This window comes from Rhipicephalus microplus, chromosome 4 (assembly GCF_043290135.1).
Source record: "Rhipicephalus microplus isolate Deutch F79 chromosome 4, USDA_Rmic, whole genome shotgun sequence".
NCBI classification, from domain to species: domain Eukaryota; kingdom Metazoa; phylum Arthropoda; class Arachnida; order Ixodida; family Ixodidae; genus Rhipicephalus; species Rhipicephalus microplus.
Genome location: NC_134703.1, coordinates 157,771,519 through 157,789,865, shown reverse-complemented (window position 1 = coordinate 157,789,865; position 18,347 = coordinate 157,771,519). Strand labels below are relative to the sequence as shown.

The 18,347-nt window shown below is 45.4% G+C and overlaps 1 protein-coding gene across 1 annotated transcript in view; it reads left to right on the top strand.

Annotated features, from left to right (window-relative positions):
- The first annotated feature begins 324 nt into the window (after positions 1–324).
- Positions 325–18,347, top strand: part of LOC142814441 (kinesin-like protein KIF28) — a 140,769-nt gene continuing 122,746 nt past the window's right edge. Inside the window, exon 1 of the mRNA XM_075893201.1 lies at positions 325–392. Coding sequence (XP_075749316.1) covers positions 325–392 — 68 coding nt within the window. The remainder of the gene's footprint in view (positions 393–18,347) is intronic.

Here is an 18,347-nt window from a genome sequence, read left to right as displayed (position 1 = left end):
TGGGGAGGTTGCGAACTGCTCGATTTTCGCAAGGTATGGGTGTTCGTCTGCGGCGTAAACAAGATGGCCGAATACGTATATTTAGCGTTGCCCAAAGCAAGATTTTTACGAGTTAAGTTGCATGTTGGCATGGCGGAAACATCGAGCGCTGAGAATAGACGGGTAAGATGGTTTACGAAATTAGTAGAAAGCAATACCATTATCAAGATAGCAAGGACAGATGGACAACTTCCTGCTTCTAAGAAGAGAGTCAGTAATGCGCTAGTAAGTCGCAGGAGATTTACAAAAACCGAAAGACATCCCTTTGAGCTAATAAAGTTCATCATGGTCATAAAGGCCATCTTCTCTCTGTCTTGGTCATCTCCAAAGTCCTGCCAGAAGTCTGAGCGGAGGTATGTTCAAGTGAAATATTTGGCGCCACGCTAACTATCGAGTGCATCATCCATACGCAGTAGAGGGTGCACATCTTTCTTACATATGGTTAAGGTGGCGGTAGTCTACACAGATTCTCAAGCTATTGTCCCTCTTTTCAACAAATACAACAGGGGAGGAACAGGGCCTGGATGAAGGTTTGATTATGTCCTTATAAATCATTTTATTCACTTTCCGCCAATGAGCAAGCCTCATGGCTGTCCTTTTCAGAAACTCAAATCATCACCGGACGCAGGACCATACGCGTCCTGGCAGCGTACAGCTTCTCCAGTACAATTTATTCCACAGTGCACCTCGCTTTGACGGATGACGAGTTTATTTCACGTTGTTGTTGACTCAGAACGCTACAGAAAGAGAACCAGAAGTGCTAGTACTCGCTCTCTTCTGTGCTCATAAGATGCTGTCGCATAAGAGGCAACAAAGACCCAGGATCTCAAGCGAAGCGCAGCTGCGAATGATTACGCCTCTGGAACTCGCAGCAACAGCGGGACCTGCCATAGGCGAGCCAGAGTCAGTAATAAGCTGAATGAATATCTCTCTCTCTCTCTCTCTCCTATATTTAGAAGTCAACGGCGTCCATGCATTTCCGGAACACAGCGAAGTCCGAGCCGCAGTCGCAAGGGCGTCCCATGCAAGATGAGCGCAGGCCAGTGGTTTACGCCCAGGGTGGAGCTTCTAGCCGCGAAAGACAACTCCTTTGAATAATGTGAAACACGACTTGCAGACGTTCTTTGTGATTGACTTCCAGAAATGAAGTGATCATGGCGCTGTCGCTTGAACCAGCTGGAGCCCACCTAGGCGCTGAAAACCGCGCACGCATGTAAACTTTCATTTCGGTCGCTGCTGTGAAGCTGTGCATGGTGGGGGCAGCCTTTGGTCCCACAAACGTGTTTCGGAACAGTATAGAGCACTGAGTGCAAGAGTACAATCACAACACAGAGAAGTACGGCGACTGCGCTGACGATGGCCCAGGCAAGGACAGGAAATTAGTACTTTTCAATTGTGGATACTTTCAAAGGCCCAGGCACAATGGCGCGTTTGTCTGCAAGAATACAACTGAAATTTCTATCATATACGCACCCGAGAAACCATTTTCACTCAGCTTAACAAAAATAGTATAAAAGTTAATTTCCCACCCATGAGTCTTAAAAGCAGGACTAAGCAAAAAATCACACCATATTCACGGAATGAATATGATGAGCGGAACGAAGCACACGTCCGTCCATTTATCCGTGTGTCCATGCGTTCGTGCCTCCATCGGTCCGTGCATGCGTCCAAGCGTCCGATCGCGTTCTGCTACGAACACACTGGCTGCGCGGCACTCTGCCGCGTGCCGCTCATCGCTCGCGAGACACCGCTTTTAATCTCTTTCTCCCGTGGAGTGTCGTGGAATTTCTGCCACCATCCGAATCGCTCGCTGGGCTATTTTATTCTGTCTGTCTGTCTGTCTGTCTGTCTGTCTGTCTGTCTGTCTGTCTGTCTGTCTGTCTGTCTGTCTGTCTGTCTGTCGGTCGGTCGGTCGGTCGGTCGGTCGGTCTGTACGTTTGTCTGTTTTTCCACTCTTAACGGCATTGGGAACTTGAAATGGTCGACACCATCCGCAGCGCCCACCAATTTGCTCAAGATTGAGCGTTCATGCTTGTGCCATTGAGATTTAAAAAAGCAATTATTGTGCATGTCTGGGGCACCATAACAACACGTATATATTCTGCATGTGCGTCTTTTACTAGAAAAGGCATTCATAAGTAATTCTAAAAACCGTAGCGCTTATCACACTGCGCTTACCATGCAACGCTTGCACGAGAAGGCGAGTGTTTCAAACGCTTTGCTAAGAGGAGATGGTGGTGTCACCTACCTGTCACCTTGCGTTCTAGACCTTAGCACCTCTGAGATGGGCGCGCACACCTGTCTCACAGCCACGCGCTTTGTTTTCTAAGACAACTGCTAGATGGCGCTCATGTCTTACGTGTGACGTGGCTTGATGCGTTTTTTCGCCTCCGCTGCAAGCTCGAGGCACTCTAACGCAGCGCCTCCAGAATATCATTCACCCATTTTCTTGCACAAAACATCAAATAAATGTCATGTTCACTCTCTCCACACGCAAGACTATTGTCTTTCGACGACATTTGGAGATTAACATGCAGATACGGGGCCATTTTTTTTCCGCTGCCACCGGCTCCCACGCAAGCAATCCATAGAATAACATAGTAAACGTTGTTACTCTATCAGCCAACCACGAACCAAAGGGCGCCTGCTTTTTCTTGTTTCCTCCTCACATCGGCATCGCCTCCTCATCTATGACATTTCCTCTCTCCGTCTGTCGAGTAGATGACAAGCCGCGAGCAGGAAGTTATGGGATGTGGGCGCGCTTGCCCTGACATGTTCATTCTTGTCTCGGTTTTCTCACGGCACCGCCAATGTGGACAGTGTGCCGCTGGCTGCCGAGCGAGGGCGCCGATGGGCGGGACGTCGCCGAGGCATGCTTCTCGCCAGTGTGCACGTACCCTTCAAGAATGCAGATCACGCGGGGGTACCACCAACGAGACGCGAGCCAAGCAAGCCCAGTACAAGCGACTTCAACGCGCCCGGCGCTCTGCTTCGTTCATGCCCCACCAACGATCCGCCACGTACGGCGACTATATAGGAGACTGAGAGAGGCACTGGTTCTGCGCGTAACCATGCACAGCATGCGCAGCAGCCGAACAGAGAGTAGTGGTACAGCGCCATCTAGAATATCCTCACTCATTTTCAGTTTGTAAGTACTTCTATGAGACAGCGCCGTCTTTTACACTGTTCGAGAGATACTGCCTCATTTTTTCTCGTCCCTTCTTTTGATTGCGCGTGACGCATGACAAGGTTACATTAAGAGGAGCTTCGCCCCTAAGACAAGTAGAACGTACACACCTACAAAACATTGTCAAAGATCAGGCGGTTCGAAATTCACACCAACCGATCAGGACGGATGAATCATACTTCTACCAAAATTTGGCAGATTCCATATATCTTGGAAGTCGACGTTACAGAGAGAAGGTGACCGTGTTTCATTTTTTTTGAGCCACTGGTCACGAAATAACGCTAATTTATGTGTAAATGTGTCACGCACAGACATATGTTGAAGAATTGCAGAAGTTTACGTAACCAGTTGCATGGACCTTTGTGACAACGATGCCAACAGGAACATGAGCATTAGAAACGCTAAAAGCGATAAGCTTATATGATGCGCTGCTACTCACAAGAAAAGTAGCCCTAGGCACTGCTATATAAATCCACTCCAGCGCACGGCGCCCAACTCCATTTGACATTAACCTGACGTGGGCTCTATCAAAAGAGTACATATGTAATCTTTATAAAGTCAGATAGCCAGCACTGTAACCAAAGCTGACCTTTTACGAGCATTAGGGTCTATTTGAAAATAAGTTCGGCATGCCTGGCGCCGCTTTGTGACAACCAACTTGATTGCCACACAGAATGCTTGTGTTCAATTCCTGCTGGGCCCCAGACAATATATTTTTTTGCATTCATTGGTCAACGCTGCTGATTTCTCAATTCTTAACGCTCACGATTAAGATTTGCCCATGTGTGTTGTCGTCCTTTCTGGATATACGCTGAGTTTCGATCACCTGTGGCACATATGCGTATACCAGTGGAGCATACCCACCCACTGGTATGTGTTACTTTCTGACGGGAAGTGCTTGATGGCGTAGGCAACTGGATTGTCACAATATGCATATCTTGACCAGAGCGTCATATTCGCCAAACCATCTTACCCTTTAACACGCAAAGTTCAGGGGGTGATCATGAGAGCACCCAAACGTAAGCGGCTATAGAGAAAGACAGATACGCAGAAGTACGCCAAAAGATTTTACAGTATGCAAAGAAATGGTTCGCATTCAATGTCGTATTCAACTTTCGGCGTGGCACAGCAACCATGTCCTCATGGTGCATGCTTATGGCTGCTTCACGGCTATATATGATGTATTTACTCTTTATGGCCACTGGAGTGCTAGTGCTGACAATAGCATAAGTGACGAAATGCACGTTTTTTGGGGCAATAACTCAGTAAAACGAGTGAAACATCTCTATCTAATATATGCCCCGTGTTTTGACTATATCCGCACGCGCCATGTAGAAAAGTGTTAGCTGGTGATTGCATCTTGCAACTGTCTGAGCAACGAAAAGACAGTTGACACTTATAGGGTTGGCATGATTGTGTCTCCTGGGGTAAACTAGTTAGCAGCAGTACGGTCGTGGCATCGCACGTTGCCCAGATTGGTTGTTCATAACAGTGTGGAAGCGGGCCACCGCCAATGTGCCACTTTCGCTGCGATTTTTTGTGCCTACTGAATTGTACACTGAATTACTTTTCTGGGACGTTAACAAACGCAGTGAGGTTCATGCTCACTATGCGTGTATCGACAGTGATAAACATGTAAATGTAGTATGCGTTTTCACGAATGCTTCACTCCAGGGCAAAACAACACCACCCGCTGAGAGCGAAACGGCAATGTCGAACGAGTCCGTGCCTTAATGTGAAGTTGCATTGAGAAAAAAAAAACAGAAAACTAGTTTAACAACATTACACGTTACTGCAACCAATATACAAAATAGTACGACATGATACTAGCGCAATAAGAGACGGTGATGAGAAGAAACACGTGACTACGTGAGACTTCACCAAAGCTCTTGTTACATACCCCATTCAACCATATACAGACAAAAATTTCTGACTGCAGCATGCGCACAAGCGTACCAGTGAACTCAAAGAGATACAAATACCTGCGATATGTGAACTTGCTGCTCTTTCCATTCTCCAGTGCTTTCGTGAGCAGCATTTATAAATGTGTGCATGTAAATGAAGCTACTGCTGCTAGGCGGCGATGTGGAACTTGACACTGGGCATCCCAAAGAAGACCCTTGCCATTCTAACACAGAACTGATGACGTTTCTCAAACAATCAGTTCTATCAAAAAATAACCGAAATAGCTTTAAATGTAGTAGGCAAAAAAAGCTGCAGTTTAAGGCCGTATCACACATACCATCCTCTCAGTTCTTTCCACTAATACAAAACTATCAGATAAATATGACAGGAAAGCAAAGTAAAGTGGTGGACGCTCAGAAAACTAAGCCGAGAATTAAGAAACCAAAGAAACGTGAAAAGTCTTATCAGATTCGGAGAAATTTGTCAGCCTACTTTCTCAACAGATGGTACTTCTGCAAGAATATCCCGCACTGAGTATACGATACAAAAGTGGCATACAGGTTTCGAGCTATCCATACCTTAAACACCTGTCTAGAGACATAAACTCTATCCGTCTTTTCAATCATGATTCTGAATACGATGCTTGTACTATTGTGAGGCTAAGACCGGCCTTCTCATGAGGATTTTGGGAAAGCAGGCCGAATACTTCATTCACGTTTACTTTCCTTCAATGAAGAGAATGCTGGCAGAGGTTCCCAAGCACAAGCAAAGTGTGCGCATGCAGTTCGGGCTGCGCTTCCGAATATCCGAGAAATTGCGTTTACTTTTCTTCGACTAAGTACTATTCCAAACCATTTGAAACTTAAAGAAAGAAACCGGCTGTCAGACGGATGTTGGCGTTCTCCATTAAAGCGTCGTAAGAAATGAGTGGTAGTCATTAGACCAACACGCTTTGAAGTCGCTATGGTTCGAATGTTGTCACACTTAATAGCAGCGGTGGTGGTCTACTGTGTGTGCCAGATGTGCGCAGAAGCAGCGAGAGTCAGAAGGTTGCCAAACTGCCCGAACTCCTGTAGCCGAGTTGTATGCAAGCCCTTTGACGCGTCCAAGTGCACGGGAAGAAAGAAAGTCAGACACAACGCTGGACCGTGTCAGTGCTGCGACCGGTGCGTCATTCAATTACGTAAGTAACAGAGGTGGCCATATGCGCAACATAATTTAGGTGGGAAGAGCTTGATAGAGTGACATCAACGTTATTCGCACAGCACAGCGCTTGACAGCAGATGTTGCTTGCGCGATGACTAAGAACACAAGTTCAAAAAATCTAATCAGACTCTCCTGTTTCTTTAAGACGACATGAAAGCGAAAACCACATATAATTTTTATATGCCGAGCACTCTAGGCATGTCCTGTGACCGTACGCTGTAGCCATCACTTAGCGTAGCGCAGAAAATGCCACATCTCAGTCATCTTTGATTGATTGATTGACTGATTGATTGATTGATTGATTGATTGATATGTAAGGTTTACCATCTCAAAACCACCATATGATTATAAGAGACGACGTAGTGGAGAGCTCCGGAAACTTAGACCACCTGGGGTTCTTTAACGTGCACCTAAATTTGAGCACACGGGCTTACAGCATTTTCGCCTGCAACGAAAATGCAGCCTCCGCACCCATGATTTGATCCCGCGACCTGCGGGTCGTCAGCCGAGTACCTTAGCAACTAGACCACCGTGGCGCGGCTCTCCGCCATCTTTAGCATAACGAGTGCGTGCATGCGCCTAAGAGAAGTCCTCTTGCTCTTGTTCTTCTAGCACCTTGATGTTTTCCTTTTTTTATCAGTCGATGTCTTTCTCTGCCCCCTTCTGGAAGACTCTTCATATAAGTGGGTTCTGCACTGCCCCCAAGACCATATGCATGCACGTTTTCCGCACCACATTTGATATTGCACCATATTGACCAACGAATGGTATCATGTGACGTCATATTATCTGACGTCTCGAGGGTGTCACACATTTCGATGACCTGCATGTGACGTCATGTGGCGACGTCCTCACGTGATAACGATTTTCGCTTCACTCGTGTTCACAATGCAGGTGCGGGACGCCGGCACCGCCGACGATCTAATTAGTGAAGCATCACAGCAAATCGGTTGATTATCTACATTACCGATAGAAATTTTTCATTGTGTATATAACTGCCGTCGCATTCAGTGGATGCGTAGCTCAGTTGGTTTCTGGTTCGCGGCTCCTGAGCGTTGGTCCTGTAGCGATACAAGGTGTTTCAACAAATGTGTCTAAACATTGAACAAATAAGGAAGACTCCATATTTGCTCTTTCTGTTCATATTACTTCGGGTTTATGATTGTGATATAACAAATTCTTCCTAATCATGTACCACATTTGTTTGTCACTTTAAGCACGTTTTTATACATAAAAATACAAACCACAGTATTCTCGACCCCAACGTTGCCGCTTGTGAGTGGCGACTCAAACATGCTGAGCATGGCGGGCAATAAATTCAGCCTAAGCTTCTTCAAGGTATCCCTTTTGAGCAGCCTGCATCTTTCTGTCCGCATTCTCGGTTTTGCGACACTTTGATTGAACAGGGTTAGTACAGTTTTTGTGGTCCATACTAGTCGCGATAGTAGTTCCTACTGAATTACAAGGCGAGAGAAGAGTGTCTTTCCGCCGTCAAAGATGTCGCTTCCAGCCAGTGGTTGGTCAACGGGACGCGCGTTGTGATTTCACTCGTTACCGCAGCACGAAGGTGGTCAGCCGCGACGTCACGATGACGCGGCAACGCCATTGCTCGAAGGAGTGGTCTGCACGTGTAAACGAGTATATTAAGACATAGCTCAGTGGTCTCCACAACAGGAGCGTGCTCTTGTGGTGAGCTTACCGGCACCTGTCGACCACTGCTCACGCTCGGATGTGGTGGCAGAGTTATATGCGAGTAATGATGAAGTCTCTATGAATTTCACCATGGGAATAAAAAAGAAGAAAAAACAAGCCAGTGTAAGTCAGACTTGCGCCAGCGATATTTAGACATTGCAATACCAATAACATCTTTACAAATACTTACCGACGTCGTAAAAAGTGTAATATCTCACTTTCTTCATAATTTGTTCATGATGTCTCTTTTTTTATTGTACGTAACTGCGTCTTTTTTTTTTGGCAGTTCGTGTTTTCAATTGGTGTTCTGCATGATTTCCATTTTTTTCTCCTTCTGAACAGGCGTGCTGTCGTTGCCTGCATTCTAGATGTGACTGCGGGCCTTTCTCACGTTGTTTTTGTAGCAAGCGGCTTTTATCCGCAGTCTCCTCCATTATTTATGAAAATAAAGAAGTTAATAATAATAATAATAATAATAATAAACCTATTGAAAAAAAACGTCCACCATAAGAATGGTGGATTCTACCATCCACCGCTTCGGTGGATTATGGTGCTGGAAATGTTGGTGGCACAAGGTTATGGTGGCGTATGGTGGAGCGGATAGTAGTGCTGGAGCGCGAAGCAGAGTCAGAACCACCGTGACACTCTGCCACTAACGAAATAATAAAGTAACTGTATAAAAACAATGTAAAAGGCACCCGTAAAAAAAGGGAGGGTGCGTCTGCTCGGAAACGAACCTGTCAACTTCGGATTCCCAACTGAGCACACTAACAACTGGACCACGACATTTTATTTCTTTATTTTTGGTTTTAAATTCACACTCGGGGCGCTGAGAGAAAGATATTACAATACACATTACGAAAAATTTTTAAATAACTAAGACCGCCAAGACTGCGTCACGACGCCAGATTGCAACATTGGTGTTAAAGAAATAGTCGAATCACAAACTCGCTGTTTAACTTCAGTTCTGTTTGTCGCTTACTCGAGATGGACGGGATGTGCACCTGCTACTAAAATGTGCACATTTGACAAACACGAACGACTGCTGCCAGTAACCATTGCCACTGCGATAATGGCAACAGCGCTATGTTTTTGTTACAATTTACAACCTCAAGAAAAAAAAATCTCAGTGGACTAAGGAGCAAGTAGAGTTTATCGGCGGTTACTGCAAAGTTTAATATCCATTTCTCGCTCCTTCCAAAGGGCGATATCTGTTCAGGCTTTATGACACTTCGATGGCCATTCCATAGATAGGCCCACACAATTGATCGTGATGTTTTTCGCGCAACGCACAGTGCAGTCGTGCAGGCGCACTGCTGTTGCTCTACCGTTAGGAACAACTACATAACGGCTTTCCAAAAACGAGTGCAGTGCGCCTGAAACATTATGCTATCATATTGGTTCAGTAAGCATATGAATTGAAGAGTCTGTGTTCTCGCATAAGAGCCAATAAAGTGCCGCGGAGGGTGACCGGCGGCTGTCGGTGAGGGGAGGCGTACATTTGGTGGAAGTGCTGCAAGCCCATCGCATCGATGTTTGTCGCTTCTTGCGCGGACACCGTACACTATAAAAAAGAAGTCATTTGGGTTAAATGATGCCACAGCTGTGCTGTATTGTCATTTTTACTCGTCAAAATTGTGTATTCTGAAACCCAGAAGCACCGATAACATTTCTACGGGCTCGGTCAGTAGGACTAACCTTTGGTGGAAATCATGGTGGTAGAGAACAGAAGGGTGAAAGTCAATTCGCTGAGGCTCGTCTCGACGCATGTCGATAATTAAAGATTACGCACATTCACACTCACTTTGTTAACTTAAAAGCACGGCTCATGATAGAGTGTGCAAGAATTGCCAAAGTTGCGTTTCTAGCGTGGCGACATAAGAGACCGCTGTGTTCTGCTCTAACATTGAAAGGAGCAAATGCGAACTGGAGCTCATTTATTTCTCAACAACTGCGCGCCGATGTAAAACATTTATTTTCACTGTTCACAGTGACGCCTCTGGTCTTCTAAACATTACAACAAATAACCACAACGCGGATGTCAAACTTATGTAAGTACGTGCGCAAAATGCAAACATATTTACGGCTGCATATTCTAGGCTCCACAAAAATCGAAGCGCTGTTGACACCACAGGAATAAAAAAAAACGTACTAGAAACCGTAATGAGCAGCGTTGGTTTCTTTTGACCGTAAACGTATATCTCTGCGCATTCAAGAATGAAACACTACAAATAGGCGATTTCACATACTGTCATGTGCTTTTTCATCATGTCACCATCATGCACCAAGCTTGCATCCCGCCTCCGTTATCCACCTTGCTCACCAATCATTCTACCAAACACGTTTTGTTTCGCCACCATTAGCAGGCATTTTCCACCATCACCACCACTGGCTCGCCACCACCACCACCATCTGCCATCATTTTTTTCCACTCCCATCATCAGCCATTATGCCCCTTTCAGTTTCCACCATATCCACCAACGATTCCAGCATCCACCAACCCAGGATTCTCAAAAGGGAAGAATAATTAGTATATTATTGTTACGGATGTCCACGTTACTTTAATATTGTTATTATTATTATTATTATCATCAGTATTATTATTATTATTATTATTATTTATGAAACATTTTGAAGTTTGAAATAGACAGCTCTTAGAGAACCTCATCTCATGCATTCTGGGGCAAATTGAATGAAGTATGTCGTTGCAGTCTTAGGAGAACTAATCAGACATGTCAGCGCACTCCTGGATTAGGAGACCAAATCGAGGAATGCTTCATACTTGGGGCGCCAAGCCTGAAGAAATGCGCAGCTGGGCAGCCTTATTTTTATTCTCTTAGTTACTTTTTTCCTTCCCTGCTGTTCTTTATCAATTATATTCATTCCTTTCTCTGACCATAAATTTCCTTCTGCATCCTCTCTTTCTCTTTTCTTTCTATTTCTTCTTTATCTCTTTCAATTTCTCGCTTGCTTTTTTATAGATACATAATTATATGTACTTCTGGCCGCATTACATCAAGCGATAAGAGCATACGACAGCCTGGGTGAATGAAATGCCCGACGCTTAAAATCTCAAAAAGCCCAAAAGGAGCTGCAAGACTAATTAGAGAGCCTGAAATACTCGAGTGCTTGTAAAGTTTAAGAGAGTTCATTCACAACACAAGTGCCCCGCCGCGGTGGTCTAGTGGCTAGGGTACTCGGCTGCTGACCCGCAGGTCGCGGGATTGAATCGCGACTGCGGCGGCTGCATTTCCGATGGAGGCGGAAATGTCCTAGGCCCGTGTGCTTAGATTTGGGTACATGTTAAATAACCCCAGGTGGTCGAAATTTTTGGAGACCTCCACTACGGCGTCCTTCATAGTCATATGCTGGTTTGGGGACGTTAAACCCCACATATGAATCAAAACGCACAACACAAGCTTAGTCCAACCCTTCTTCAATAGACGAAATGATACACTCCCATTAGATAAGCTACCGAGTCTTATGTAACATAATCTGTAGATGATTGGGCCCTTCTATGTGAATACCTGAAGTCGTCCGGCCACACCCTGAACTAAAGCACTTTTGTGCAAGAAACAATTGCTAGTGCTGAACACTTCAGCTGCTATCTTCAAGGCGTCTTTTTAAGTCCACCAAATCCTCATTTTTCTATACATCACAGTCTCAGAAAGATGACACGGATATAAGCACGTGTCCGGGCATATCTTCCCTATTGATTAACCTTGAAGAATTGGCTTTGGCTAGGTCGTGTCTGCGACAGACCTCTCTCTCAAACACACCTACACAGCATCACATGTTCACGTGGTGATATATGCGAAAAAACGCGATGCTGGCGAGTGTACAGAAAAGCGGTCATGAGGTTCTGCGCTGGAGGACACGAGATTCGTGGGCACAGGAGTTTGCTCCGAGCTCGCCCTAAAGCGTCCATGGTATGAAGGCAGTGCGGCGCGCTTGACAGCCTCATTCATAGAAATGGCTACAAGAACGCTGGTGCCATTGGAAATACATGTAAGTCACTTGCGGCGCATGTCAGAAAAACACCACGTGCGAACACGTCAGCGCCACCACTCAGTCAACATTTTAACAGTGGCACGACGTCAGCGTGATCGTCACGCTATTTTCTTGCAAACATAACTCGCTCCTCCCACAGGCGTGTTCGTGGGTGTACATCCTCTTCATCTGGAATTTAACAGTGCACTGGGGAACGCGGACTAGAAGAAAGTAAGGGCACAATACGAACGCTGACACGCAACTGAACTTAATTAGTAAAGAACATGTAAATATAAAGGTGACAAAATAAACTGAAAACAGAAAATCATTGCTACCAAACTGTGAAGGTGCCACTTAACTAATAGTATTCCGCATCACTTAGCACGACAGAAGGTACACTGATACACTTATCGCCTTTTCTTTGGGTGTGGAACGCTTCGATCATCTCTCTTGCTAATTGTTCTTTATGCCGTGACAGTATTTTAGTGTCAGCAAAGAATTGTATATGCAACCACACTGTTTACAATGGGCGGCGAGTGAAAACGGTTTGGTGTGTGATAGTGATCGTTCGTGCTTCCTAAGAAGGATATTGATGCATCTCCCGTTCAGTCCAATATAAGATTTTGCGCATGATGGTTGGATTAGGTACACAATGGCCATCATGCATTCAATATACTGAAAAGTGTGCTTAATGGCGAAAACGCTGCGAACACTGCCGATTCCTCTGAGTTGTGCGTCAATGTTTTTTCTTGACTTTTGCGCACATGGTCTCCAGCTTTTGTGGGGAGGAAAAAACTACATCAACGCCGTAACGTAGGGCCACGTTTTTCAAACCGTGAGCCACACGATGAGTATACGGGATGACCGTTTACTTCTTTGCTCTTGTAGCCCGCTCTTTGTTTCCTCCCTCCTGTGAAAGATTTTGCTTTAGAAGTTCGCGCATCTTTTCGCAGGCTTGCGCAGTGGCGTGTTCCGAAAAACTTGCTTTCTTGAGTCTTGCCAGCAGTTCAGTGAAGCTAATCTGAAGCCCGTAGTTGCAAGATTTTAGCAACGCTGGGCGAACACATGGCACGGCTATGCCTTGTTTTATTATCTTTGAATGATTTGATGTGAAATTTGAATAATTTGTGGGGTTTAACGTCCCAAAACCACCATATGATTATGAGAGACGCCGTAGTGGAGGGCTCCGGAAATTTCGACCACCTGGTGTTCTTTAACGTGCACCCAAATCTGAGTACACGGGCCTACAACATTTCCGCCTCCATTGAAAATGCAGCCGCCACAGCCGGGATTTGATCCCGCGACCTGCGGGTCAGCAGCCGAGTACCTTAAGCACTAGACCACCATGTAGGGGCTTGATGTGTAATCTAACAATGGCTTAAGTGAACGAGGATGATAGCGCCAGCCCACATGTGTAGGCTGAAAATCTAACTTCATGTCTGGGAACTAGATCACCCCTTCTGTCATCAACTCTATCGTGAAATTTAAGCCGCTGCCATTCTCTTGGAACACTTTCAAAATATTCACAGAATGTGACAGGTTCTTTCGTTCAACCTCAGCATGAAAAGTGTGCACACGCAGTACTCTCGTGTTCCTCGTTTCGCTTCTATCGAATTGGAGGCATATCAAGAAGGATCAAAGAAAAATTGCTGGAGTAGAAGCTCCCGCAATGCCTTGCCAGAAGAAGTGAAGCCAGCTTTTGCCACTGCCAAGATGACACAAACTTGCTCTTTTCTGTTAGTGCCCACTGAAAGATCAAGTGGCTTTATATGTTATTGTAAATACTACGTTAGTTCTATATAATAAATTGTTGTTCCCGACGAAATAATCCACAAAACCTAGTATGGGTGACTGAATCTCCAAAGAACTTTGCTCCAATTAGAGGCCTACTAAGAAAAGCTCTTAACACTAAGACGCACTTGGAGCACAAGTGACCCCAAAAGGTTTCGACATTAAACCCGTAGGGCGTGTCAGGCAAACGTTCCGTTCCTGATTCCTGAACGGTGACACTTTATCATGTCCCTAGTAAGAAGGCCGCTGCAGCCGCCATCTTGCCAGAGGCATGGTTTCAGTCCTGGGCAATCATTTTCACTCCAGCACCAAAAGTTGTAAATGTCCTTACAGTGTTAGATGATAGCGCTAACTTCAACGTTGTTTGTGTCTGATACACCTGTCTCACATCTATCACAATTTTTATAACGAATTTCTTGCCGTGCAATCACGCAGAGGACGGTGAAGTATGCAAGAATGCTTACCTGTGGGGCTACGAGGCGCCACTCGCGGAGTGCGTGGACGGCTACCGCTGTGACCCGGACACTGGGAAATGCCGACGCGCATCTGAAATAAACTGGAATCCCTTTGCCAACTACTGAGTCTCACTCATATGAAGAATCAAAAAAATTCCCGGAATATTGATTTCTTGATTCAATAAGATTACGCAATCATTACCTGATGTGTTATGAATAAAAACTTTGAAGTTATTTATTGCTCTCTTTTCATATACTTACCAGTGCGCAGCGCAGAGCGCGTGTTCTTGGGTTAGAAGATTAGTGATTGCTTGAGCTTATTCGGTAAGCGTAGCACTCAGGACCGGAAAAGTGAATATTATTCCACAGCCTACGGGAGCGCCAGTGATATGGCTCGAATTTTCCATACCGCATGTATAAATGCGGACACACCTCACTGCTGATCATATTATCGATGGCTGATGCCCTGTTCACCGCTCTCAGTGTTCAGCGTATATTGCTCGCAGTCTGACTTTTCCTTTCTCGAGCACAAGTTCAACCAAATTAGAATTTTCGTCTTGAACCAGGTGACTTGTACCTTCTTCAGCACCATGACCACGTTGGATCTGGTGGAGGAGCTGCTTCTTGATTCGCACGCCGCTGTGGAGTGCTAATCTAAGCCTAAAACGTGAAGAATATGACTATAATGACAACCCCGATCGTCCAACTAGCCACAGCTCGAAGAGACTCTTTCCCGAAAACACCAGGCAGTTCAAGACCTTGACCACAACATCAGGGACGATGAGAACGTGTGTGCCGCCTACATGGTTCGTGCAGCGGTAAACGAAAGAGCCGCCAACTTTCCGCGAACAATCATTCGAAGAGCCGGAAAGCTGGTTGTAAGCGTATGACCAGGTCATCGCTTTCAATTATTGTAGAAGAGACGACAAGCTTAGGCATGCCTTAGAAGACTCCACTAAGACCTGGTTTAGGAAGAAAGTGCGAAGCCTGACAACGTGGGACGGCTTTCGCACCAGGTAATTCGCCACATTCACAAGCGCAATCCAAAGGAAGACAGCCGGGGATCTGCGTGAAACCCGTGTGCAGCTGCCAGACGATAACACAGCGCTCTTTAGTGAAGGTATGACGAGACTGTACCGTCACTTCCACGTTGTCATGCCCGAAAGTAAGAAATTTCGCCTCATCATTTGAGGAGCTAAGCACCAGTTCTTCGCTGGACTCATGTGGCACCCTCCAGTGTGCCAGAATTATTCTCGGAAGCAACGGGTATACTCAGAAGATTGTAGACAGCTTCAATAGGCCATACCCTCATATGAGAGCGCAGGAGAGGGAGCAGGGGGAAGGGGTTACCTTAGAGGAAAGCGTAAAATCAGCCCCACACATTGAACTTATAGGGAGGCGGAGTGCTGCGACAATCCTTCGCCCCCCTGAAGGGGAACCCTTCACACACCTATCCATACGATTATCGTTACACGTTACACTATACACTGACCTACAAGGGCTCTACTACACACTGAGCTGGTCAGAGTGATCATGCCAAGGAAGCTGCTAAAGTTCCTATCATCATCGCAGCTTCAAGTAGATTCCGTCCCTAACGTCACGCGCCAAAACATCCAGCAGTCTCTGGGTATTGGTCAACCATTCGAGCAGCAGCCGCAGGCTATGCGCTAAGGTTTTGTAGTTTGCCGTACTACTCCTCCGCGTCCATGCCAAGGCGCCACAACACTGCAGTTGTGTCACCAGACACCGACGCCCTATCGTACGCCCGTCAGGAAGTGGAACGCCTCTAGAGGGACCAACGTTTGGTGCACCCCTAACCACCACCCGCTCAACTACAACAGCGAGAAAGCCGGTCATACCTACCATCATCGCCAATGCCTCAAAATTGGACTACGTGGCATCACCATCAGCACAGCGCATCTCGAGATGGTATCACCATGCCATGTCCAGCGAATGCAAAACTTGATGTGAAGTTTGTGAACATTGATTGATTGATTTGTGGTGTTTAACGTCCCAAAACCACCATATGATTATGAGAGACAGCGTGGTGGAGAATTCCGGAAATTTCGGCCACCTGGGAGAAGTTTGCGAACAGGAATAGAATATTCTGGACAGACGAAAGTCGTATTCGGCTTACTTTTCAACAACTGCCGGGCAAGCATAAAAGGTCTCCCTCGTTTGCCTCCCTCGAAACATACCAACGGACCTGGTCATTTTCTTGAGCGCATCCTACCCCGGTGCAGGGTAGCAGACTAGTGCATGCTATCGCTCAGGCTGGCCTCTCGGACTTTCTGTAAATAAATCTGTTTCTTTCTCTCTCACTCTCGAGCACAGAGGTGCTATACTTCTACAACCCTGCATTTCGAACACACGGGAGAGCGAGAAGCCAAATTCATTATTTATGAAGCAATTCAAATAACTCTCCTACGGAATCAGTGGAAGCCGTGGGCGACTGACCTGCCTGCGTGACCTACAGTAGCTCGGAAAAAATAATTGAACATTAAATTTATACATACGTGTGTACGGACGAAGGTTATGCTGCCTAAATTATGGAGAGCGTGGAAATAGACACAATCTGTGGTATACATGCATCGTTTCCTTGCGCTTGTTTTTTCTTTTTTTATTTCTTCCTTTTTTCTATCTTCTTTTCTCTTGATCTATATTTTCTGTTTTAACTCTCTATGCTTACTTCCTAATGATTGCCAATATATTTATCTATTTTTCAGCATTACTATTTACTATTTTCTTTCTCTAAGGAAAGAGGGTGTTGGCCGTGTACACTTAGCCTTGTATCTTGACCAAAGTTTTCACAATGCTGCAGTGGGTCGCATGTTTTTCTTCTTAAGAAGAGATATATGCCACCATCTCTTTTTTAGTGAGATACATGCGACCATCTCGAAACATCTCTTCTTAAGAAAAGATACATGCGACCCACCGGATCTTCGGAAAATTGTCTGTGTGCGACGTAGCGCCGCGACATAACCGCTGAACCATCGGAATCTGGACTTCAATGCGTGATGTGTTGAAGCGGCAACTCTTTCTCCCCTTTCTCTTCGTCGTTTGCTAAAGCCGCCCTTATCTACCCCACGAAGACAAAACAGGGATAACCCGTATGGCTCTGGCGGCTTTCCGTCTCGCAGCTTGAGTCAATGTGGCTCAGAACACGAAATTAGGTCGTGGGATGAGTCAGTTATTTTTTTATTTCTTCGGATCTAAATTTTACGTTTATTAGACGCCTACCAAAACTATGCTGCAAGCGTGGTTAACTATATTTGGCTCAATAAAATAAATAATTTTGATAAGAGCCCTGTATTTACTACAAAGTAGCCTCATGCGTTGACTGAAAGCGCAGCTTTTTTTTCTGTTTCAAAACTGGAAGCCACCCTAATTATTCGTTAAGTGTCTCCTGGTGGTACACGCACGTCGGCGTCAGTCTACTCTTGTGAAATCCTTGGGTTAGCAATGCGTTCTGTCGCATTGACGAAGAGGATCTCAGAAGCTGTGTTGAAAGAGAGGGGGTGAGAAGAGAGTCACGGCAGTGGGACATTAACTACTAATGCCACCTTGAAAAGAGGCATATAAAAGCAGTAACTTCCATAAACAAGAAGACTTCTTTCATCATAATGTTTTTCAAGCAAAAAAAGTATTATCGAAGTATAACAGCTGACGATACTGGGTCATCTAAGGAATGATGTTCGCTGTGCAACCAGCATGCGGATTTTTGTCAGTGTTCCTGTTGTCTGTACATGCATTATATGCACGATAAAGTTCATATTTCGATCCAGTTGAGAAAGAATTTCTGGCACAACACAAAGTTTGCTGTTTTCCACCGCTGGTGGACATAAAAAGCTGGACATAATAAATGTTTATCCTTTTCCACCAATGAAGACGACATTATCGCAAATATAGCGTTGTTCAGGCACAGTCACTAACTGTAGACGTGAATAATACCCATTGGTTGAGTGAGCACAATCGTCTAGCAGGTGATGTCGTAATTTGCCCCAAACCTTTTTATATAAACCATGCTTCATTTGTTTCATGCGACATGAGCAGCGCCCTCTAGAGCTATAGCAGCCGGAAAT